Here is a 25,400-nt window from a genome sequence, read left to right as displayed (position 1 = left end):
ACTGGAGTTCACTAAATATTTTCTGACTACTAGCAATTTTACATTTTCTAAGTAATTCAGACTGTAATGTTTCCTAGTGCCCATGGCAAATTGTAATGCAAAGCATCTAAACATTCAAAAACGGTGCCATCGCTTTCATATGTAAATTTAAATTTATTGTGTGCAAATAACAGACTTTTTATGACTGTGAAGAATAATCCATATAAATAATTTATTTGTTACATAAAGTGCTAATATAAATGCAAAAGAAGATGGATATTTCATGTAATCATGCACTTAACAGGTTCTCAGGTGCCGATTTTATAATGCATTGGCGTGCAGCATACAGTGGTTGCAATAGCAGTAATGAATTTCAGACTTAGGACAATCTAAAAAAAAAGTGCACGCTGACAGGCATCAAGTCCATGTTTGTTTGTTTGTTTGTTTGTTTTTTATTTCTAAAAATCACATAGACATTGAGAAAAACTTGCCCAAACAGGTCTGCACGTGTGCTGGTTCCTAGCTGCTAATACCTGTTTAATATGCATTTAACCAGAAAGCACATGTGCGTGCATGCTTGTGTGCATGTGTCCATGAGTGCTTCTCTGTTTATCTTTCTCTCCCTCAACTAAATTCTTTTTATAGGAGCATCCTCCCACGGGCCTCAGCAGGTTTAGCAGGTGTTAACCTCTCTCTGGGAGGCTCCCTCTTGAGGCAACACACCATCTAGCAGAGCAACACATCTCATTCCCAGAGTAGCCTGCAGTCTGCCAGTCATGCGGGCAGAGATGATGGACAGGCAGATGACTCTCCATCAGCTTCAAAATAATATAATGCTCCCTGCTCCCTGTGGAGAAAATAACATGTTAACTTTATTAAAGTTCACGTGGTAGGTAGTTAATTTCAAGTCCCAAGATTTCTGATTTTGATTCTTATATGGCGACTTCTATAGAAGATTGACCCCAGATTTGTGATCATTTTCTGGGTCACCAAATCAAACATCGGCTCTGAGCACGACCTTTTTTCAGGTAGAGGGTTGATTCGTGCTCATGTTCTCTCATTCTCTTCTTCTCTCTCTTTTCGTTTTACTGTTAAATAACTGCTAAATGTTACTGTTAAATAATAATAATTTATTGTTGTATTTAATATATATTGTACACTGTACACTGTACAATGTACACTTTTATGATACTAAAGTTAGAGCACATTTATCTTGTGTCATGACACTGGTTATGTGAGAAAAGATCTAACCCCAGGTTAAATAATAAAGATAATTAAATGCTACACATTGTATGTGTAATGTGCGTGTACTATTGGGCCTGGGGTAGTGAGCTTTCGTAAGACCAGAATTATACATATAACCACTGTTTTGGGATTGTTGGACACCCGCTTTTCAATTTTCAGGAAGTAGTTTAAAAGTTGATCCATTGTCATATGCTATTGTCTGATGTGTTTAGAAATGCCATGCATGTCACATTTTAAGCGCATCTCGTGGCACTCTTGTGTTACTTTAGTGCAATAAAACACATACCACAATGCAGCTGTGGTGAATCGGTGAGGTCTATAATTATGGTCACGCTGGATGTTAGAGAAAAGGTCAGACTTAAACCAAGGGATGTTACACTGTTCCTGGGACTTTTTCTTTCTTTCTTTATGTGTTCTGTGTTGATACAGTCAGGCATTTATATGTCTAAAATAGCAGCTCTGTTTTCTCCTGAAGACACAACTGTCAATAAAACACACAGACTGATATAGAGAAGCATGTAAATTTTATTAAAACAAAACGTAGTAGACCACCTTATTGAGGTTTATAATGTAAACATATATAGTTTTAACTAATGAGTATCAGCCCACAGTTACATTACAAGATACAAATCTAAGAGTTCATAGACTTTGTACATTACTATCAGTTAATGGAATTCAAAAACCAAGATAGAGAAGATAGAGAGAGAGAATATCTAATTTCATATTCTATCTAATCCATTTCTCTCGGGTAACAGAGAATAGCATGTGCCTCTGTGGCTATTTTTAGCTTCATTCACACACTGTTTTGCATTCAAGCATGCAGAGAGGTTTGTGGCATTAAAGCTGAACTTTTCAAAGCTAGTGCTTTCATGGCTGAACATAACTGTCTAATTAACAAATGTTTTCCACTACTTTTTCTAAACCTATACAACCTCTTATCCACAGATCAGTTGAGTAGGGGGAAAAAAACTTCTTTAGGGTCACCACTATAGCTCATCTGCTGTTCACTACATTCATGAATCTTCTGTGTGGTCTTCCTGTTCTCCTCCAGCCTGTCAACTCTGTATTCAATATACCTTTTTCAGTATATCATTTATCCCTCTTGTGGACATGTCCAGAGCATCTCAGTCTGGACTCTTAACTTGTTCTCTTCACCACTCAACCTGAACTGTCCTTCTAATACACTCATTTTTAATCCTGTCCATCCACATGACTCCAGATCTTAGCATCTTCAACTCTGCCACCTTCAGCTGTGCCTCCTGTAAAAAGGCAATTTATTTCATGCTCGAGAGCCCATGGATCTGACAGTTTTATCCATAATAGCAAATAGGCATGGGATTAGTGCAAACTGATTCAGCTGTGTGGTGTACTATCAGCTATGATAACTGTACCTGTATACATTACTATTGTCACACTGTTCTGGCTGCATTATTAGTGTACATCTGTAAATCATAATGAGGGAATATGATATAAAAATTAAAATAAAATAGACCATTGGCTTTGGTGTACATTTCAAATTAAAAGTGATCTTTATATATATATTACTAAATCCATTATTATTTGTTAATTAAACACATTGTAACTTGGAAATATATGTGTACAAATGCCTCAATTTATTTACCCCAGGTGGCTTCGTCCCCCAGGAATCCCTTACTTTTGATGTTTTCACTGGCATGATGTGGCACCTCACAGTGTGTTCTGCCTTTGGCATGGTTTTCCCACTTAATTCTAAGAGAGAACTTTATGGTTTTGTGCCTTTGAATATGCAAGTAAGTGGGATAATTCACAGCTAACGGTAGCTTACTCACTGGAAGAAGCTGAGCTCAGCTTCATGTTTCTTTTTTCTTTCTCTGCAGGAGAGCAAAGCCCTAAACTACAGTAAGAGAGGAACAGAGACTTTTAGTCTTAGCTCAGCAACAAAGGGATAGTAAGCTGATACCTGGGGCTAAGTGCAAGAGTGATCATATTGAATAATAGCAGACAGTGAGTGGTTATGTTGTTAAGGATGCAGTAAAACTATTATTGTTACAGTATATCATAGTAAAACAGCCAGTCATATAAAGCCCTGATCTCCAACATTTTCACACCCTTTTACAAATCTCCAAGCTTATTGGTCATGCTGTACATTTTTATGCTGAGAAGGAATTTAACAGTTTAATTCTTGCTTTACATTATGGAAGCGTTTTTGTGTGTTTGTTAATTAGGTCAAAAGCTGTCAAACAGATTTATTACAGTCACTATAGAGAAGTATAAGTAAAGGTATAGTGCTCCAAGAGTGCAAACCCCCACCGAAGAAGCTCACTCTTTTCTTTTAATTTAAGTGGATAGAGATAGTGTTGTTTCAATGTTTAGTAAAAAATGTCAAAAAAATCAAAATCAATCAAAAAAAATTTCATCACACATTTATTTGCCCCCCCCCCCCAAAAAAAACAACAAAAAAACAAAAAACAAAAAGAAAAACCCCGAGTTATTTCTGGATATGGTATTAAAATTGTTATGTATTAGTACGGTTATGACCTGTTACCATACTGTACATAACAAAGTCCTAATAAGTTAATGTGACATTTAGAATCCCCATATATCATTCACATTCAATTTAGTTTAACTTTCAGGTTTTTTTTGTCACGTTTCAATTAACACAGGGTCAACAAGAATGAAAAAAGAGATAAATAATAAGTAATATATAACATAAAGTAAGTACATAAGTAATAAAAAACATGGGGATGGGGATGGTATGACAGCTGCAAGTAGCAGTCAAGTGTCAGGTGTTGCATTTGGGTAATCTGAAGGCTTGACTAAAAACTGCTCTATAATCTCGCGATCTGTGCAGCCACATCCCTGTGCCATCTGCCGTAAAAAGGAGATAGCTGGTGTGGTGGATGGCTGTGATCAGTCATAGTATTTTGGGCCTTGCAGGAGCTGCTGGAGGTAGAAGTCCTTAATGGCAGGAAGGCTGTTGCCAGTAATGTTCTCTGCTACCTCCATCAGTCTCTGTAGTGATTTCTGGTTGTTGGCAGAACAACTCTCATACCAAACTCTGATGCAGCCCATCAGCAGGCTCTCATTTGTGCTCCTGTTGAAGGTTAAGGAGATGTTGGCGTGCATGCCAAACCTCCTAAGCCTCCTTAGGAAATGACGCTGATGAGACTTTCTGATCACAATGTTCGTATGAGGACTCCAGGAGAGATCCTAAGTAATAATATGTGCCTTTATGTTTTGAGTAAAAAACAATGGCAGTACGAAAACTAGTTTTAAATAACTTTCCATACTGTTATTATCCCTTTGACCTTTAGCTATTGACCTTAAAGGAGAGGTCAGAAGTCAGATGTCACATGATTTATATTGAATATATACAACACACTTGAAAGAATCATAGTTCCTAAGTTATAAGACCTTTTGGCAATTTTTAATCAATAAATTATTAAGTTGACCTTGGTGGTACCTTGGAGTTCACATCACGCAGGACCTGTCATGGTCCTGTCACATCAACACCGTGGTGAAAAAGGCCCGTCAGCGTCTCTACCACCTCAGATGCTTGAGAGACTTCCAACTGCCCTCCAAGGTGCTCAGGAACTTTTACTCGTGCACCATAGAGAGCATCCTGGCGGGAAACATCTTAACCTGGTTCGGGAACAGCACCATGCAGGACAGACGAGCTCTACAGAGGGTTGTGCGGTCAGTTGAGCGCACCATCCGCTCCGAGCTCCCTGACCTGCACTCAATCTACAGCAGGCGGTGCTGGACCAAGGCCAGGAAGATCGTGAAGGACCTCAGCCATCCCAACAACAGACTGTTCTCTCTGTTGAGGTCAGGAAAGCGATTCCGCTCCCTGAAGACCAACACAGAGAGACTGAGGAGGAGCTTCTTCCCGCAGGCGATACGGTCTCTCAATCACACCACCACACAGTACTGACCCACACATATGGTTCTTACACACACACTGGACTTTCTGGACATTGTTTTCACTTTATCACTTAATCACTTTAAGCATATTTGCACTGCACAAGACATAATGTGGATTGCACAACACTGGACATTATATTTCTTTATTTCCAGTTAATACTTGTACAGCTGCTGTTATTGTATATATATTTATTTATATTTATTCATACATTCTTATATAGTTCTATATTGTGTATTTTGTTGCACAGTTATTTTATTTTCAACTTTAATTTATATATTTTATCTTATTCTTTCCCAGTTAAATTTACCCTTCATTCTAATTTGTGTTGTACAGTTATTTCATTTTTAACCTTAATTTATATTTTATTCCTTCCTAGTTAAATTTACCCTTTTTAATTTTTCATATTTATTTCCCATCTTATTCATAGCCTTTTCCTTTTTTTGTTTTCTTTAGGTCACGAGCAGTTGTCCAAGCATTTCACTACATATCGTACTGTGTATGACTGTGTACGTGACAAATAAAATTTGAATTTGAATTTGAATTTGGATGTAAGCCAGATTTTAATGAATTGTTAACACGACCCCATTCTACACCTCTACAAAGTTTTCTCAGAATTTATTCAACATTTTTCAAGCTATCATGTTTACACACATAATGAGATGTGACACACATGCCCACACGCATTCACGCAAAAGCTACCAAAAACAAAACCTCCTTTTCTGAGGTAACAACTTCTTGGTTTATACACCTCCTGATCAACAGCAACTGTTAACCCACACGGAAAGTACTTTATATCAAACAGTCTTCTTTTTAATTCTTGAAGTTCTCATTGCAGTAATTGAAAATCAGTAATCAGTGATTTCATCAGTGATGAAGTCGCCGGTTCACTAACAAAGAGAATGGCTTGAAGCATTAATATGAGCTGAGCTGAATTAATGTTCCACTTTTTACGGAACAAGGCTTAACTGCAGACACACCAACAGTAATATGGAACAAAAATCCTTGTGAGGTTATAATGGTCCAGTTTTACCTTGTTTGATGGAAAAGCTATTGTCCATCAAATTGTACAAAGGATAATTACAAAAGATGAGGATATAAAAGCCAGTTTTGTTGCTTATTTCTATGATAAAGTTCTAAGTTTTGAAAATTGAGATTCCCATCCAATTTTAAGACTGCTTTTACAATTTGTTAGAATTAAAAAATCAAAAATATGCTACTCCACATAGACTGAATATGTTTTCTTTTTCTTGTGTCATCTGCAAATCTGTGTTGTTGACTGTATCTTACCTGCCCACATGTATTCTCTCCCCTGTGACCTTTTACTTACCTGCATCGAGTCCCTCAAAGCCTCATTATGTTTCCTGTAACTGCATGTACCTCGCTTGAGTGTTCTGGCCTTTCTAATTAGCTTTCATGTTTCATCTGCTTATATGATTGCATGCTGTCCATATAACTACAGATACAGTTGAGTGATGTGTAGCTGATACTACCCAAGACATTATAAGGAAGAGAAATAACACATATTGTCAAAAAAAAAGACATATCTCATTATTTTTTAGCATTTTTGTCTTTGCTGATGCAAACCTATGTATGTATTCCTGATTTGCCTTTGTGTATTTTTTTCTCTCCTTAACAGCTTTTCCTTCTCATTTCTTCCCTCACACACTCACACCCAGCATTATTCTGTTATTCAAATACACAGCATGATTTAATTCTTAACCACGCTGTCTCTCTCACACAGAAACCAAAATATCTTGAATTGGCTTTGCCTTTGAGCCTTTGCCTTTTCGGTTTTTTTTCTTCTTGAGACCAGTTGCTCAAACCCTTAAGGCCTCACTGTTAGCTGTACAGAAAAATAGAGATGGAGCAATTGAGATGAGAAAAAATTCCAGCCCATCCTCCTCCTCCTCTCTGCACAGCTCCTCTAAGAAAACACTTTGTTTGTTTCAAAGGATGCTGAGAAGCTTGGGCAGCAGATGTGAGATTTTGTGGAAAATGACAAGTAATGAATCTCTTCCACAGTTTTCTAGTCACATAGTATATGATGTTCTGCTGCCTCTTATGCGGCTGATTAATCCATGTGCCATGGATGCTTCCTGTTCTCCCTCTTAAGTCTGTACATAAAAAGAACATTTAGAAAACTCATGTGTGATTCAAATCATGAGGCAAGTTGTGATTAATTGTGTACACTATTATGTGAACACTATGACTCAATCATTGGATTGAGTCATAATGGTAATTCAGAAAAGACCATTTTATACCTTCTTGGAACCATCATCCTCTTCTTGCTGATAAAGAGCAATTTTGCAGTTGTACTGGTTGAGCCAACTACAGGGATTTACCATGGCAAAATAAGAAATGTGGTGCTTGCAAAGGTGAACTAGTTTACAACAAAAGAAAAGAGCAAGAAGACAAGCAGAAAACAACATTGGGGGAGGTCTGAGAAAAACAGAGAATTAATGGATGGCATGGAGGGGAGAGACAAACGAAATAAGCTGAGGGAAGAAATGGGTGAAGTGTGCCTTCTTTCTTTTACAGTTGCCATGGACACCAAGAAAGCTGAGTTACTGCTGTGTGAACCTTTTACAATGAAAAACACATATGCACAATAAAAGGCCATCATAATTGTCATCACCTATGTCTCTCCACTCCTAAAACTCCCACCTTCTTGAGTTAAAGAAGAAAAAGAAAGGATTTCACATAAATGCCTGTTATCACAAGGCATTTGGGGCAGGTCAAGTGAATTCAGCATACATCTGCTGAGTTGGGTCCTCAATTCAAATGAGGTAAAACTAACGACACAAACACCACAAAAAAATCACTGAGAGGGAAAAAAGGGATGAGCGCAGCACATCATTTGCAAGACAGCAGTGCAACAGGATAAATGCACTCGTTAAAAAGTTGTGTTTATCTTTGATGAGAGCTGACTGCTGGGCTCTTTATTCTTGGTGGAACAAGCAAGAAAATCATCAACACAGCAAGCCCATTTATCTGTCATTTCTCTCACCCTGTCATCCTTTTCCTTCAGAATTTCTTTTTCCTTTGTCCCTTTTAAAATTATAGCTATTTCCTAACTACTATCCCCTCACCTCCACACTCCCATTTAGGAGTTCTCCCCATACATCATTTCATATCATAGAGGAGATTACTTTTCATTAAATGTCATTAGCATATATGTTTTCTGTGGCTTTGTGTCAGGTTCATTACTTTATCTACTCAAGTGTAATGATGTGAATTGTATAACCACAAGGATTATATTCCATAATAAGTCAGCTTGTCTTTTGTAGAAATAAACTCAGCAAAGGTGAAACTAACACCATATCACAAAAGAGTGTAGTTAATGAAATACATGAGTGACAGCACATCACAGGTTATCCAAAGAGAACTACACTCCAAACTTATAAAAGTGTCAGTTGTTTAATAATTTTTGTTGTTTGTTTTACATTTTGCTTATCCTATGCAAGCTGACAGCTAGGAGAGAAACACTGTTGTGAAACAGATGTTCTTTTTTGGTTTGTGGATAATCAATATTGACATTAGCTGTCCCATGAGAAATATATTATGTTTTGCTGTTGATTGTAATTTAAAATTAAGCAACACGGAAAGGATTAAAAATAATATCAAATAAAGACAGGGCGATACATAAACACATCCTACTTGAATGTGTGGGCACCCATACTGTTCCTGTCTTATAGTCTGTGGTAGGCTCTCTGTGGTAATGGGTTTTAGAGTTTCTTTTCCACTATTTGTTTTTTTTGTTTTCTGAATACGAGAAGTACGTAGTTTTCACTTTGGAGTTTCAAACATTTTTTTTTCTAAAACTTTATGTAGTGCTTGGGCTCCTGACAAATCCCCAACGGTCACAACAACACAGCTTCCGTTCAACTCACTGTTACGTGCAAAAAGAAAAAAAATCTTGCTTCTAGCCTGAGCAGTACCCCAAAGAGTTGTATGTGAGGATCAAACAGCTGGAACGGACATTAAACGGTTTTTACCCCAGCTCCCTAATCATTGTACTATACGATCCATCCCATGTGTTAATAGCTCTGGCAGCTGTCCAGAGAATTCGCAGGAATGAGTGAGCATAATGCATCCTGCCTCCTGCATGCTGCTCGACCACTGAACAAAACCGCACTATGTGTTTCCAGTACTTACACCTGACCTGGAGAATCTACTGAGCGACGTGTGAGAAACTTCAGAAAATGCCTAGACCGGATCGGGGAGTTCGACGAGTGCAGAAATGGGCAATAGATATAAGGTGGAAAAACCTTTATTTATTTATTTTACAGAATCTGTCACAGCCAACTGAAATCGCCATGAAATCCATAAATCGGGTAATTCGAACTTACATTAACAGCTGTTTCACGTTATTCAGAGGTTGCAATAACTAGTCGTAAAAATGAGGGCCAATAACCCAGCTTTTAAAGTGGTCATTCAAGTTGGCATGGCAACGAAACTGCTTGGTCCCCTGTATTTCCGAATTCTACGTCCAGTCTTTGACAAAACAAATCGTAGATGTCATTGTAGCAGTTATCTTGACAAAGATAAGATGGCACCAGGGGGAAAAGGTATTTTAAATTACCTGCAGCAAGAACTCCAAGTGAATGGTGCGTTTCTTGAGTTGATTTACCAAACTTGTAGGCTTTTTAAAACATTTAAAATGTAAAAGGGTAAAGTGATTTCACAAAGTGGAGGGGAAAAAAGCAAAAAAAACCATGTCATTCTCTGATTGGCCATGTGCGGGCACGTAAAACCACACCAGCCTCATCGGAGCAAAGAATAGAGGCATGCTATCGGTATTAGTGCTGGCGAATCCAGCTATTTCTCACTGTAGTGAAGTGCTGCTCAACTTTCCCGGCGATCGATACTGTTCGAAACCTTAAAGATAACGGATTACGGCCAACAGGACCGCCTTGTGCAAAGACACTCCGTGCACACATTTTCAGCACGTTGGACAGCGCACGGCGCCGCAGAGGCGGTGCGCGGATTCAACCGGTGGCTTTCAACGAGCAGAGTGAGGACCAGAGTGGACCGTTTGACTAAATGCTGTACAAAAACTCTTTTTACGTCACATGTCTGATAGGATTTTTCTGCTTTCTGCACTTGGACTAGTGTTTTTCTCGTTCTTCCTAATACACGGTGTCTTTGTCGATTCCATCGTGTGGGAAGGCGTGCCGAGAGTGGCTGACTCTTGAAGCTGTGTGCTGAGTAGCGTGGAATAGGTGACTGTCAGGCGGGAGGAGTGGTGTGGTGGTGCCTAAGAAACCTTCCCTTTATAAGGATGCTGGTGGGAAATGCCTGGAGACAGAGATGACGAGATTTGTCAAAAGGCGCTCGAACTCTTGTCAGATCTTTGTTCCAAGGGGGAAGTGCAGAATGAAAACTGTCGGGATTTTATCTACTATTTCCGAGATCTCGCCAGACCACGCTACACGGATTCAGGTGAGGCATCATTTGCAAGCTTGATTCAATGGTTGCACTAAATTCAATGTAAGTGAAGTCGCATATGACTTCTTTCACTGAACATCGCACGCATAAAGCACACTATAGGTGGTCCAAGCTTGGCTCGACTACTTCACGACGAAGATTAGTCTATAATATCAAAGAAAAATTAGACTTGTACATTATTTTTTCACATTAGTTAGCTCACCGATCCGGTTAAACTATGCATTTTTCGAGGAAGTCCATTTTTTCTTCCATTTTTTTCCCATTTCTATCACACGAGGTTGGCGTGACATCGTGTAGGCTAGTCTGTGAACACTCATCAGATATGTTTCACTGGATGAGTTGCCCTGCATCGTGTATTTACTGACATGTCACAAACATTGAGTCATACTACTTTGAAACTTTGCCTCTTTTTTTTAAATTCTTACCTAAAAGCATTTGCTTTTTATAATTAGATTTAGAATTAGCCACTCTCGCTTCATAATTATCAACACTTAGGGTAAACACATTCGCCTAAATGGCATGCATAAATTAGTGTCAGTGTGCATGTGTGCGGAGGAGAGAAGGAGCGAGCGAGAAAGCGTTATTTGGAGGCGCGAGAAAGCGTAATTCCTGCACATTTCCACTGCATTCATTCTGCTTCCATAGTTTGCATCAATGATTATTCATCACGTGACAGGACTTTGTGAATTGTCAGTCTCCTCCAACCCCCAAGCTCTCCCTTCTGTTCCTTTCCACTTTACTTCAACTATCCCCCAAAGTCCCAGCTCTCTTCTTGCTTCCTCATTCATCATATAGGCCGATCTTCTCTTGTCTTTTACACTGACACTTTCAAAAGTGAAATTATGTGGGTAGCCCGTGGGGCTAGCTATCAAGAGGGCTTACGGGTTTAATTTCTGTTCCAGCTGGCATATATCACTCAGCGTGATGGAAGAAAGCCATAAGAGAATAACAAAGGAAATAAGTACAAGGCAGAGGACAGCTACTCTTTCAGCTAGAGTTGAAGCTGTGGGTGTACCGGTCATATATATATATATATATATATATATATATATATATCTTTTTGTTTTTTTTTACAAATATGCTAAACATAAAACATCATTTTGACTTCAGATTTGATTTAAATCAATTACGTAAACATATTTACAACTATTTTCTCAAAAGATCATAAAATATCAAGGATCAATGAAATAAAAACTGGAACATGAAAGAAAAATAAAGATGTGTAACATGTCTTTTAATGGATTAGTCACCCACTTGGAAAGATACCTTTCTTGACACTCTTACAGAGAGTATGTTGAGAAGTTTAATATCAATCCCAATGACTGTGGTCAATCAATCAATGCCTGTCTTGCTGAAGCCAAATGCCAATTAGTTTAGCTTTAGCAGGAACAGAAAAATGTGTCTTCCACTGTTCAGAGCACATATCACAGCTTCTAATTTTTACACTTTAAAACTAGCATGATTATTTAACAGACTGTGGCAATTAATCAGCTTTAGAGATACGGTAGGAGGATTAAGTTACCTTGGAACAGAGTCAGGTTTCAGAGTTTATGAGGGAAGCTTTATATTTAACAGATATGTATACGAGTGGATTTAGTCTTTTCATCTGTCAATAAGCAAGTAAAAAAAACAAAAAAACAAAAACATATTTGCAGAAATGCAAATGCAATCGAATGCATCATCCTTTACAACATTGGGGACAACAAGTTGGAACCACCTACTGTACATGTGTAACATATTACATTTCCAATAGTTTTTACTTACAGAGAGGTATTCTTAGGGAAAATAACATCCCAGAAGTAGACATTACATATATTGCCTTTTCAGCACTTGCTTGCCTCCTACACTTTTGCACCTTTGAAGGTCCTGTGCACTAAAATTGGTCCACCCTCTTTGTTCCAATGTAGTCTTTAAATCCCTCCAGATGTCTATAGCTTCTTCTCCACCAGGCAGCATTTGGGCGGCCTGCCAAACCGACTGTGGGCTCAGCATCCTCAGATGGCAAGTCCCTCAATTTCTCCACATTATTCTCTCAAATCACACATACTCTGGTATTCACAGAATTTCACAGTGCAGAAAGGACAGTTGGTCTGTGTTCCTGTGCAAGGTCTTATGACAGCTCCCACACACAGAGCCAGTCCTAATTGCAGGACTGTGGGATTTGGAGGATGGGTTACCTTACCAACAGCATATAGTGAAAAGTGCAAAAACCTTTATTGCCAAATAAGTACACTTTTGGCTGTTTGGACTAAAACAGTCATGCAATTGATGTGTAGTCTCATTAACTTTTATCTAATACTCTTACCATGACAAAAAGTCAGCCTCAGACTCTTAATTACAAGTGTGATCTTTACATTAGATGTGTCAGGTGTGATTCAGCTCATCACGAGTCCTCTCATATTTTTTAAAAGCAGCTCTTCTTTGTAGTATCAGTCAGACCAAACACTCAAGACAGACTGAAATCAGCTCTAAATCTGTGCCCAGCTCTGTAAGTGGGAGCAGAAGTTTATATGCAAAAATTCTAAAGTTCATGATTATTAATCTCACTCATTAAAAACAAAAGAAGAAACAAAGTGGATCTTGACAGGTACGGTGTTCTGTTGCTATAGCGTGCAACTAAAAAGAAACAAAATGAGAGGATTGAATGTGATGAGTTCAGGAAATAGTTTGCTTCAACTAAACGTAACATGATATCTGTCAGCTACAATTCGGATTAGTGTACAGCTTTAACATTTCTAATATAAGCTACTTTCATCCAAAATAAAATAATGCATTCAGTCCAACTGTGTAACAGCAAATGTTACATCTAATCAAATGCCTTGTTTTGCAATGAAATTTAAACTTATTGTAGAGCCATTAATGATAAATAAATTATAATGATAATCCTGTATCTCATTAATCCACTCTCTGTTTCATTTAATTGTGCATTAGTTGTACATTTGTTGCTTGTGTCTAAGCAGATTATCTGTTCGGGTATTCATGAGGAGAAAGTCTCCTTGATGTGATACACATCATGATTATTACCCTTTTGTTAAATGTATCAACATACCAATCACTTGATTTCCTGGAGCTTTTATAGGCTAATAAAATAACATGCTCTGCTTAACAGTAATAGGTTAATCAGGAAAACAATCATTGCTTTTTCTAAAAACTTCACTCATTGTTATGACTAATGTACTTAATACAGATTACACCAATATTACACTTTTGAGTTTTTTTCTTTTGAAAATTTTATTCCAGTCTTCACAAGCCAGATTTGTCTTCGCATACATGAAGGGACAAAGGATATGTCTGCTATAATACTATGGGCAAATAATAGCCTGTTGCATAGTCAGCACATAAACTGGGAATAATCTGTATCGCTGCCCTCGCATAGCCAAAAATAGATACAGTCAGGTGGATACAGCAGACTGGTTCTATTCAAAACACTGTGCAAGAGCTTGGGCTTTTCAATAAGCAAAATTACCTCAAAGATGAAAGACCGTTACATTAAATTAATAGAAATCATGTGTTAAAGAGAGATGATGGGGAACTGGTTAGAAGAGGGATTTGGGAGTCAGTTTAGCTGGTATCAAAGCTTAGAGGAAGCAGCAGACAGTGGCAGAGCAGGAAAGCTCAGGTGGACACCCTGGGGACTTAAAGGGTAGAAACAAGAGACCTCTGCTGGTGGGCCAGAACAGAAGAGGTCAGGCAGATGGACTGAGCAATGGAGACTGACGTTGCAGAAGAGTTCAGATGGTTCTGGCTGTCGGCTAAGGTGCTAGACAGGATGGTTGCTGGAAACCAGAGTCATCTTTAGTTAAGGGAAACCAGAAGAATCCTTAGTCCTGGCCAATGAGAGGATGGCATTTGGAAAGGGGTGCAAGACAGGTGACTGCGGTGCTGGGAGCTCAGTGAAGCGTGGCAGTGTAGAAAACCATATGGAATAAAAATACGAAAACTGCATCTAATTACCCATTATCTCTATTGGTTAAATCAAACATACAGCACATATTTTATAAGGTCATGTGTATAAGGACATGATATACTTATATAAGTGGCCACTTCCATTTTTAACATATGATATAATGCTTTGCCAATTCTTATGTAATTCTTATAATCACAGGCCATGAGATGGTTGTGAAAGCAGACACTTAAATTAGTCGATAATAGTATGAGATGCAGCATTAATAGCAGGTTTTCTGCAACTAATAGGGAAAAAAGGGACTTCAAAACTATATGTCTTGTAAGACATGCATAACCTGAATGATTGTGATCAAGATTTTCGAATTCTTATTTAATGTGATTTTTGAAACTATGGTGACAGGGGTGCATAGCTGGTCAAAATCGTCACATACAAGAGATGAAGAAATAACTGAATGATGAGTCTCGGTAGCCCTGATAATACAAAATATAAGAGTAAAAGGGAAAAAAAGACTGATGACCATTAATGATGCACTGGAGACGGTTGTTAACAATGCAGTGGTAAAGCACCATGTCAGTATGTGTAGTATTTTTTCAGTACTTATTCAGTGCATTTGGCCACGTTATGAACAGCATTTATTTCTTCTGTTATCTTGATGATGAACAATTAAAGTAATTACCACTTAATCATTTTTTGCCTCACAGAAGCTCAAGGATGGATAAGAGCTTAGGGAATGAGGGAATTCAGCATATAGAAAGTGTAAGTCTTTGATATTTCCATAATTACACATGCATAACAGCTTTAAAATCTATACAATCCCAGATGCGTACTCCATCCTTATTTTATTTTGACCTTGTCATTGCCCCTGGGATTGGTTAGTTTTGAAGGTTTGGATTCTTGTTAAATATTAAATAATGCTGGTTTCTTTTCTGCTTTCACTGCTGCTGTTTTTAAATGTTTGTGTTTTTGGTTCCTACTTTGGGTTTAATATACTTGTGATTTATTTCAGTTATGAGATATTATTGCCTTTTTAGTTTCTGTCTGGAGCTGATTATCATTTTTGTTTCCTCACTGTTTTCTTGTGTCCGTGTTGAGTAGGTGTTCTGGATTGTTTCCTGTTTTACTTTGATAGTTTTCATTGGTTGTTTTAATTTGGGTTTTTTTGTTTGTCTTTTTTTAAAATTTGTGTCTAATTCTCAGCCAGTCCAGCATCTGGATCCTCGTCACCGCTTCCTTCATGACAGACCCATCCCAACTTAATATCTACTACTAAGACATTAGCCGACATAAGGAGTTTATAAGATTGTTCTGGTCTGCTTCAGTGACATTACATCATCAAATAACGGTGCATAAAAACACACTGTTCAAATTCAGATATCAAACAGTAACTCAAAAACATGACATGGGATTTTCAAAGCAAAATTGTGTGCATATCTGTAACACCAATTAGGATGCAAACCATCTCAAGCCTGTTTTAACAACTTTAAACTTTAATTAAAGCCTCAATTAATTTTTATGAAAATTACACATGCTGTGTTTGAACTTGTGACATTTAAAGTTCCCTACAGAGCCACATTTCTTCAGTTTGGTATCTCAGAGACTCCAGCTGTAAAACATGGTTAAATGTAACCTTTTTTCATATCTTCCATGGTCTTGATTGACATTAACAGCACTTTTTTAAAAAGGCACAACATTATTACATGTTTTTAAATATCAGTAGAATTAACAAATTTCTGGGGTTAATACATCTAATATATGTGAATACATACATACCCTTACCTCAATTTGAGGCAAATGGTTAATACTCCATGGGGTCCTTATGATCCAAAACAAGACTTCAGTTAATTTTATTTGCTTATAACAACAGTTATAACAACAACAATGGTGCTTTATATTGTATGGGGTAGAAGACCTTAACAATATTAGAGAGAAGGAAACAAGCAAGCACTTGGTGAAGGTGGAGAGAAAGAACCTCCCTTTACTGTAACAGCCAGAAAGAGGCTCGGGGACATTTGCAGCTTCTGGAAAGAGGGAAAGTAGAACAGTGAAAACAGAAAAGTAAAGATCATTTAAGAAAAGACAGGTAATAGTAATGTAACTTAGTATATTATCACTGTTTGGATGAAAATTCCTTTTACTTGCAATAAAGTTGCAAAGTTCATGTAATTATTTCAGAGTCATTGCAGCAGTTTCTATTTTTTTTTTAAGTGCTTTTGTTTCTTGAGAGCAGAGATGATTCAGATGCCCTTGATGACTCTGTTGCTTCACACCTCATCTCCCTTTCCATGGTGACTTGCACACCCTGGGCTGGTGTAAACAAATGCAATGCACTGAAGAATTATTCAGTGTCATGCTTTGAAACTATGAACTTGATAGATGAAGACCTGGATTGATATGCTGGTAAAACTTTTTATACTCCCACGGCCATTACTCCTGGTGTTGCCCACAAGTACTGCTTATATATAATCACACAGTTTATGATGCACATGTGTGAACAGCAACCGAGTAGTAACTTTAATTTTGCAAAGCTGTTATCTTTAGAGTGACATCTTCAGTTTGTTTATACGTGTTTTGTGGATCCACAGATTTAACAGGAGAGCTAGAGTAGCTGTTAGGAGCCCTTTAAACTCCTACATGTACCAGTGTAGAGCAGCTTCATGAGTGATCTTGTCCTTGAATTTTGGGATTCGATAGTATATCTCTTATAAACTCATCTGTTTTCAGAATGTTTTTTTTTCTGTTTTGTATAAATTGCGACTTTCACGCCTTCCCTCCCCATTTGTCAAATTGTTTTTTTTAACCCTTTAAGACCTACCATAGAACCAAGTCCGCCAGAGCTTATATTATATTTTTACATGCTGTGTAGCCATTTTTGGGAGCATTTCAAGTTGCTATACATCAATACAACCATTATAGCCCAAACTTTAATAATATGTCTGCATTAGGTGCATAGTAATTACATAAATTGCAAAAAAGTGCAATAAACTACAAAAAAATTGAAAATCGGTTTTGTTTTTTTAACATATATTTCTAGTTAGAGAAATTTAAGAGGCTCATCCCTCAAAACTGTAAATACAAAAAAGTTGCACAAACTAGTTTCCCACCACAGGAAATTTATTTTGAGTGTCTTCATAGTTTTATTTTTGAAATACACCAATTTTTATATACTGCAGGAAAAACGAAAATAAATATTATAGTGCAAATTTGCAAAATAACAGCATATGCATCAAAATAAACTATTTCCAGCAGTGCAATATGAGTCCTAAGCATCCCAGAAACGACACAGAAAGTCATAAACTCAAACATAACTTTTTAAAACACAAGTATAGGCTCATAAGGCCCCGATCGTAAAAAAACTACATTTCCGCAAAATGACGTCACTTCCGGTTTCGGGCAGGTCATGTGGTCATGTGATAGTTCGCGCTGATGGACATAGGAAGTATTACAAACAGCTGATCGGATCGGCGAAGCGTGTTTCTGGAATATCATGTTTTTGTTGCTGCAAGTGATTTTTATGCAGTTTTTGCAAAGCTATATGTGGAAGGAAACTGTGACCTAGGACAAGCTGATGGCATAAGATGTAAGTACAACTCCTCCGGTTTCATATGCAAAAAAAATTATTGCGCTAGCTTACGTGGTTGCAGTGCTACCGGGATTTAAAAATAGTTACGCAAAATGGAGCGTGCCCGCTCCGATCGGCTGTAAAGGGTTAACCACAGACCATATATAACAGCCTGTAAATGTTTTTCTTGCAAGCTGTTTTTTATACCCTCTCATTTATTTACATGATAATATGCATTAACCACACAGGCAGCATGAAGCGCCTTGGGTTTAGCACTTTATCAAACTACTGGGAACATTTTAAATTCTTGCAATTAATGTACCTCACTGACAGTTTCACATTATAAATTATACTCATGGAAGAGAGTTAGTTCTGCTTTCTTGTGGCTGTAGCTCAGGTGGCAGAGCAGGTCAGCCACTAATCAGAAGGTCGGTGGTTTGATCCCAGGCCAAATATCCTTGGGCAAGATACTAACCCCATGTTTGCCAACTGGTGGTGGTCAGAGGGCCCGGCAGCCTCGCCTCTGTCAGTGCGCCCCAGGGCAGCTGTGGCTACAATGTAGCTTACCATTGTAAATGGGTGAATGACTGAATGTAGTGTAAAGCGCTTTGGGGTCCTTGGGGACTGAGTAAAGCGCTATACAAATGCAGGCCATTTACCATTTCTTTTCAAAGTTCTTCATTGGTTATTCCTATGGAAGCCAGGAGAGCTCACCAGACTCAAATAAACATCTGCAAACAGACAAATCCAAGCAAGTTCAAAAAAGTAATCTTCATCTGTATGACAATAGCTGCTTTGCAAATACACACAAGAAAAACCACAAAGCAAAAGTCAAATGCCATGTGCATGCTTGAAAAGAATTTCTGAATTGTCATGTTAAAACAAAAATATTTTAACTTATTTTCTGAAAACAACAACAAACCAAGAACTGTGGTCATCTGTGGTTGTAATGCTGCATTTCTATATTTGGTTTTGTTGTATTTGCACCTCTTTTGTGGAAAAATCCTTTTTAAAGTTTCATTTTTTCACCATAATTATCAGCAAAGGAAATGAAATCGAAACATGGGGGGCACACTACCCTTAGAGTGCAGATATGAGCCTCCATTGGATAGTTAAATACTGCTACTACTACTGTACATAATTTTGATTTTATTGAGCATTCTTTATGAGAATCTGTTAGAAAAGAAAAAAATAAATCCAACAGGACCTATAGCTGTGTACCTGACATGTCCATCATGCAGTATTTTTAAAACATTTACTGAGTAACTTAATCATGAAATGGTTATATATGATGGTGATATCAAAAATCAGAGTGCAACAAAGCAAAGAGAAGACTTATTCACTGTCAGATCTTGTTCTCTCTTTCCAGACATATCTGTGAGTCTGCTGTCATTGGTAGTGACTGCCTGTGGCTTGGCCCTCTTTGGGGTCTCCCTCTTTGTTTCATGGAAGCTCTGCTGGATACCATGGAGGGAGCGTGGGCTTTCCCCCACCACCAAGGAAGCCCATGGGCACCTCAACCCGACTATGAGCCCTCTGCCATCACAGTCTGCACCCAGGCAGCCAGTTTACACAGCTGTGGACCCCCCGATGCACAACCGCCGTGAATCATCACATTGTTCCATGGCCAGAGAGCCTACTCCCGTGGCATCTGTTGTTTCAGTGGAGGCTCCGGTGACTCCTGTATCACCACCACCTGTGGTCATGGCCACACCAGAGGCAGCTATGAAGATCAGCCACACATCTCCAGATATACCACTGGATGCCCAGAGTAAAAGCAGGGAAAATGGAGTTCACACTAACCCCCGAATGCAGAGACAGACCACTGAACCCCCACCTTCTGGATGCTCAATGTCTGAAATAGGGTCAGTATGAGGTATTTGTTGATTTATGTGCTCCCATAAGATATGCTGGCCTTATTTTCTAAAAATCCCCTAACAATTATGATCTCTGTTAAAAACGCTAACATTCAAACTACTAATTGTTTCTGCTACTTTTCCCAATAGAACAAGAGAGATGAAAGACAAAATGACTTGGACTTGACTTTAGTTATGACTCCTGCCAACATGTTTCACATTTTTACTTTCTATTTGTGCATCAACTATAATACATTTAAGGATTTTGGTAAAGGAAAACAACTTACACCTTATTTATGATTAGGGTTAGGTAGTTCAGAGGCTTGGTTGAAATGTGGATTTTGTTAAGTGTAGGTGTCTGAAACATGACTAAATGTCATGTGCAGATGTGAGTATAAAAAACAGACACATTATAAGGCAATAATGAAACCAAAACAACAATTTCTGTCTGCTAGACTATAAAATGTATAATACAGCACACTATGTGTACACTATGTTCTTGAAGTGAAAAGCAGCATTGGCACTAGATATAAATTATGATATGCAGAACAATTCATTATGCAGGTTGCTTCAAAAAATATGCAGCTGATGTTTTAACATTCCTTCTTTTCATTGTGTTAATGTTGTATGATTTTGTTTTCTGTTGATTTCCTCTGTGCACAGTCAAGGGTCCATTCGTAGACACATGAACCTCTCTAACCCAGACTTCAACGTGGCCCAGTTCCAAAGGCAGGACTCCCTCACCGGAATGGGCCTGGGCCTGGGCCGCCTCAAACCCGAGCTCTACAAACAGCGCTCCCTTGAGGGGGACGAAGGAAGTCGAAGAGACGGAGGTTGTGGGCGCCTCCATTTTATCCTCAAATATGACTGTGATCTAGAACAGTTAATAGTTAAGATCCACAAAGCAGAGGACCTCCCGGCCAAGGACTTCTCCGGTACCTCTGACCCTTATGTTAAGATCTACCTGTTGCCCGATCGAAAGACCAAGCACCAGACAAAGGTGCACCGCAAGACACTCAACCCTGTGTTTGATGAGGTCTTCCTGTTTCCTGTGGCATACTCTGAGCTTCCTACACGAAAGCTACACTTCAGTGTCTATGACTTCGACCGCTTTTCACGGCATGACATTATTGGTCAAGTGGTGGTGGACAACTTCCTGGATCTGGCAGATTTCCCCAGGGAGACAAAACTCTGTCGAGACATCCAGTATGTCTCCTCGGTGAGTTTGAACGTTCACTCAAAACTATGTCATATTTACTTAGAGCTGCCAGGTTATATTTAACTTTTCCCCCACAAAGGCTGTGTGTGACAGCTGTGTGGAGAGTTCGAAATTTGTCCCTCTGTCTCCCACTGGCAGTACAAAGTACTGAATTTTTTTCCTTTTATCACTTGTCAGGTCTGAAAAAACAGGACAAAAATTAGTTAAGGTTATCAGGCCTGTGTTTGAAAACTGATGTTTTCTTTTACTTTGCTGTCTCTCTCTGCTGTCGAGATGAAAAGACTTAAAAAAAAACATCTGTTTAATAACAGATGTAGTGACCCCGAGCGCAAAATTTTACTACACAAGACATCTATGGCATCTGTGTTGATATTATATGCTTTTTAAAATTGCCTTTACATGCCCGGAGAATGATTAGCAATAGATTTTTCATTAAATATGGTTTTTGGAAGGAATACTAATTTAAAAAATATGCATTTAGAATAGTGTTTAATACTATACCTTCCTTTTTCTTTAACAATCCTTGATGCTGCACATATTACAAATAGATGACACAAGTGAAGGACTGAGGCATTTTATTAGCAATTACTTTTACTGCATCTGCTCCCACTTATCTAAATTCAGTTTGCTCTGCTGGAACGACCTGTTTACCATGAGTAAATTAAATCCTTTGAGACTTTTTAAGGTCAACAGGATTACAGGCCTCTTGCCATGTTACCTTACTGACTGCGTGCTAGTAAATCTCATTTTGTTAGGACCAGTTTCTGTTAGACCTATAAAGTGAGCATACAGTTGCACAGAGAGTGTCTGTCAGTGTATGTACGTCCTTATAAGACCAAATGTGTGTGAGAGAGAAAGAAACGGAGAACAGGAGAAAAAAATATTTAAAAAAAAAACTGAGAAAACTGGTTTGGGAACAAGACATACGCACCATTTTTCTTTCTTTCTTTCTTACATTATTAGCTATTTAAGATCTTTATAATGTTTTTCACTGTTCCTGCTCATCTCCTTTAGAGGTGAAAGATCTCAGACACCACAATACAGCACTGGTATTTATATGTTGGCCTGTTTTATTTACAGGCATTTCATTTATTGAGCTTGAACAGCTGTAACATGCAACTGATCCCTATATTCTGTTTGCAGTTGATTGCAGGAAACAGTTTAGGCAACAGAACTCAATAAAACAAGATCAATAAAGCACAGCTGTGTAAAGGAAAACTATTGGTTGAATTTAGATGAGATCAATTCCCAGTCACTATGTTAGTTATGATTTTACTTGTGTAAGGGCATAAATCTTAGTTAAAACATTGCAACATTGCTTAATAAGCAATAAGACAGTCCAACAGGAACAGCCGTGGTGAGTCAGTCTGGAAACTGTAATAAATGTTTACTGTGGAACATAGTTAACCTTCTCAGCAAAAAGATTTTAATAAGATGTGGAGTGTCTTTGCAACTGGGCTTACTTTAGCAGTGCTGCAGCTTTCTGAAATCTTTCAGAAAGCACAGTGTTGCTATAACCGAATGTACTGCGCTTTTCGTTAAAACAATATTTTGACCACTGCCGACCTTTAAGAATGAACTGTTTTACAGACTCATCTCATCTCAGTCAATTCTTCTCATCTTAAGAATTGACTTTTGAGCAAAACATGCAGCCAGTTCAACAGCAGACAAAAAAAAACATGGGAGTATTTGACTGAGCAGCTGTATGTCTATGTTGTGCATATGTCTGTCTCTTGTTTATCTAATAAGCGAATCATCATCTGCCTCTGTTGGCGTCCAGGCTTGTCTGCTACATCGCTACGTCTTTTGCAAATGTCTGCACTGCAGCCATATCATTTTTAATAAGGAGAGCACATTAGTTAGCAGAGTTTGTGTGCCTGATGCACTGGCCATTAGTAATGGAAAACAAATTGTTATGCTTTCATCTCTAGTATAAGCAGCTCCATCACTGAATTTAGATTTTCATTTCACAATTATACTTTCATTCAGATTAAGAACAGTAATACAGATGGGAGAGAATCAATTAAATATTAAATCTAACACCACGCACTTGTTGTGGTTGTTTTTATTTGTTTGTTTTTAATGCTCATTCTTTGTTAGAACTTCATTACATGCAACTTAAGATTGCATTATCACACATATTTATTGTTTATTCACAACAGCAATATGTAATTAAGTGAGTATTACTGCATATATACTTATAATCTGGTATTATTTCAAAAAAGTGATTAAATGTATTTTATAATGTTCACTTTTCTGTATGGCTAGCATGCTTTTATATTCTTCTCATCAAAGCTGCCACATTTATCCATGCATTTTATTGTCTATGGTAAAGGCACAGTAATCAGTTTTCTTTTGCCTTTTGATCTCGTCTGTTTCACCTCATCGAAATTTAGATATGTGGTGTTATTTTGTGCTTTTTATTGCTGTGTCAGTTTAAATTATGACAACGCAGAGCTCAAATTTGTGGCATAGTCCACGCCTGTCTAATTTGCAGGCTACTGATAGCAGCTAAGGTTTTAGTGCATAAAGTCTCACATACAGTGTGCCAAAGACCATTAACGGCTTCCTACTCATGGCCTCTAAAAATACTGACAGAATCTGTCTCTTCTTTCTGTCTTTACTCTGTCTCTCTCTCTTTATCTATCTCTGCCTGCCTTTTTTTCCCTCAACATGTCTCGGTCTTTCTTCATCACACGCACAAATGCATAAACAGACACGGACACACCTGTTTTAACCCAGCTGTGACGAAGTCATCAGCTGTGTCCAACTTTTAGTACGCAAACAAATTGTTTAAAGTAAAACAAAAAAGAAGTAGCTTACTCAGAAAAAGTAATTAGATGTGAATGCATATTATACGCATTCTGAATGTAGTGCTAATGGGTTCTATAGAGTGCTCAGAATGGCTGAGATATTCACAGACAGTAAAATAACAGCTTTTGAGGCAGAAGATACTGGAAAACATAAAAGTGAGAAATGAAGAGGGGGGAGGAGATGCCGAGAAAACAGCATGACGATACACGAGCATGCCAGATAGAGCCTTCGGGGGAAAATGCTCACAAAAAGTATTGGGATTGTTTTGATCCATCAACATATGGATGTTTACTGGATCAGTGCACCTTTGCCCTGTTTAACTGATTGCTAATCAATGTTGCCTGGTTGGAACAGAATGGTGTGTGACGTCTGGTTGATGGGAACCAGTGATTAACAGAATCTGGAATTCTCACATTTTCACACTGTTCAGTTTTTGTCAGTTTCACAGCACTCAGCTAATGCACACAAACAGAAAAAAAGGAAAAAAAAACCCCCACAGAGTACACACAGACTCTTACACTTGTACAAATGCTTGTTCTCAGAGATTGACACAGATGCCCCACACATATATCCTCATAAATGAGCTAATTATCTTTGGACACCAGTACATAGACATGATATTCTGTAACCAGTGCACAGAGCTTATTTGATAGAAAATAAAGAATTATCATTAAGTCTTGATTTCCAGTGGGACAGGCCATATTGATGTGTCATTGCCAGATTTTAGCTTGTTTAGCTCTGCAATAGAAGCAGATTGTAGATTAATGAAGAACATCTGTTATTTTTACTGGATTTAAGAATGACAGTCTCAGTATGAACAAAAGCTGTATAATACATTTGATGGTTTGAGCTTTTAAATACAGAATATACTTGTGGCATACCAGCCTGATTATCAGAAACGCTGAGCATGACATTCAACCTGCAGATGTTACATGCTATTTGATGCCTAAGAAGTTTTGCGGAGCACGTAAAACACAGTGCTAATCTGTTTCCCACCTGTATCACAATTATTAGACCATGAAGCATGTAAAACAGATAGTTCTGGGATGTGGGATGCATTTTCTGGAGGGTTTTTTGAGTTAATTCATCCTTCACATTTAAAAGCCTTGATGAGTAATTGATCATGATTGCAGCAAAATATACAAGTGCAATTCATGGGTGATCTCTCTCTCTCTCAGAAAAAAACAAAAAACAACACAGAAATACACACTCACAAAATGCCAAATCAGTTTCTCTAGCTTAACCAAAAATAATAATAATAATAACTCAATAGTGTCCAAGTGTGTGTGACATTCCTAAGACATGCTATAGAAATTGTTGCCAATTGTATGGATGTCCCTCTTGATAGATTTCTGCATCTCCCTTTTCACAGATACTTGTAAAACTAGCACTTAACATATATTATACTTTGGATACCAAATTAGTTATTTTGAATATCTTAATTTAAAAGGCATCTTAGCATACATAAG

General features: G+C 37.9%; 1 protein-coding gene across 1 annotated transcript in view; it reads left to right on the top strand.

Moving 5' to 3' along the window:
- The first annotated feature begins 9,916 nt into the window (after nucleotides 1-9,916).
- Nucleotides 9,917-25,400, top strand: part of syt9a (synaptotagmin IXa) — a 28,633-nt gene continuing 13,149 nt past the window's right edge. The window contains exons 1-3 of the mRNA XM_080885365.1: nucleotides 9,917-10,570; nucleotides 19,412-19,907; nucleotides 20,562-21,117. Coding sequence (XP_080741491.1) covers nucleotides 10,423-10,570; nucleotides 19,412-19,907; nucleotides 20,562-21,117 — 1,200 coding nt within the window. The 5' untranslated portion in view covers nucleotides 9,917-10,422. The remainder of the gene's footprint in view (nucleotides 10,571-19,411; nucleotides 19,908-20,561; nucleotides 21,118-25,400) is intronic.

The sequence above is a fragment of the Rhamphochromis sp. 'chilingali' genome (genome assembly GCF_963969265.1).
Source record: "Rhamphochromis sp. 'chilingali' genome assembly, chromosome: 6".
Taxonomy (NCBI): Eukaryota; Metazoa; Chordata; class Actinopteri; order Cichliformes; family Cichlidae; genus Rhamphochromis; species Rhamphochromis sp. 'chilingali'.
This window is presented reverse-complemented; position numbering and strand designations above follow the sequence as displayed.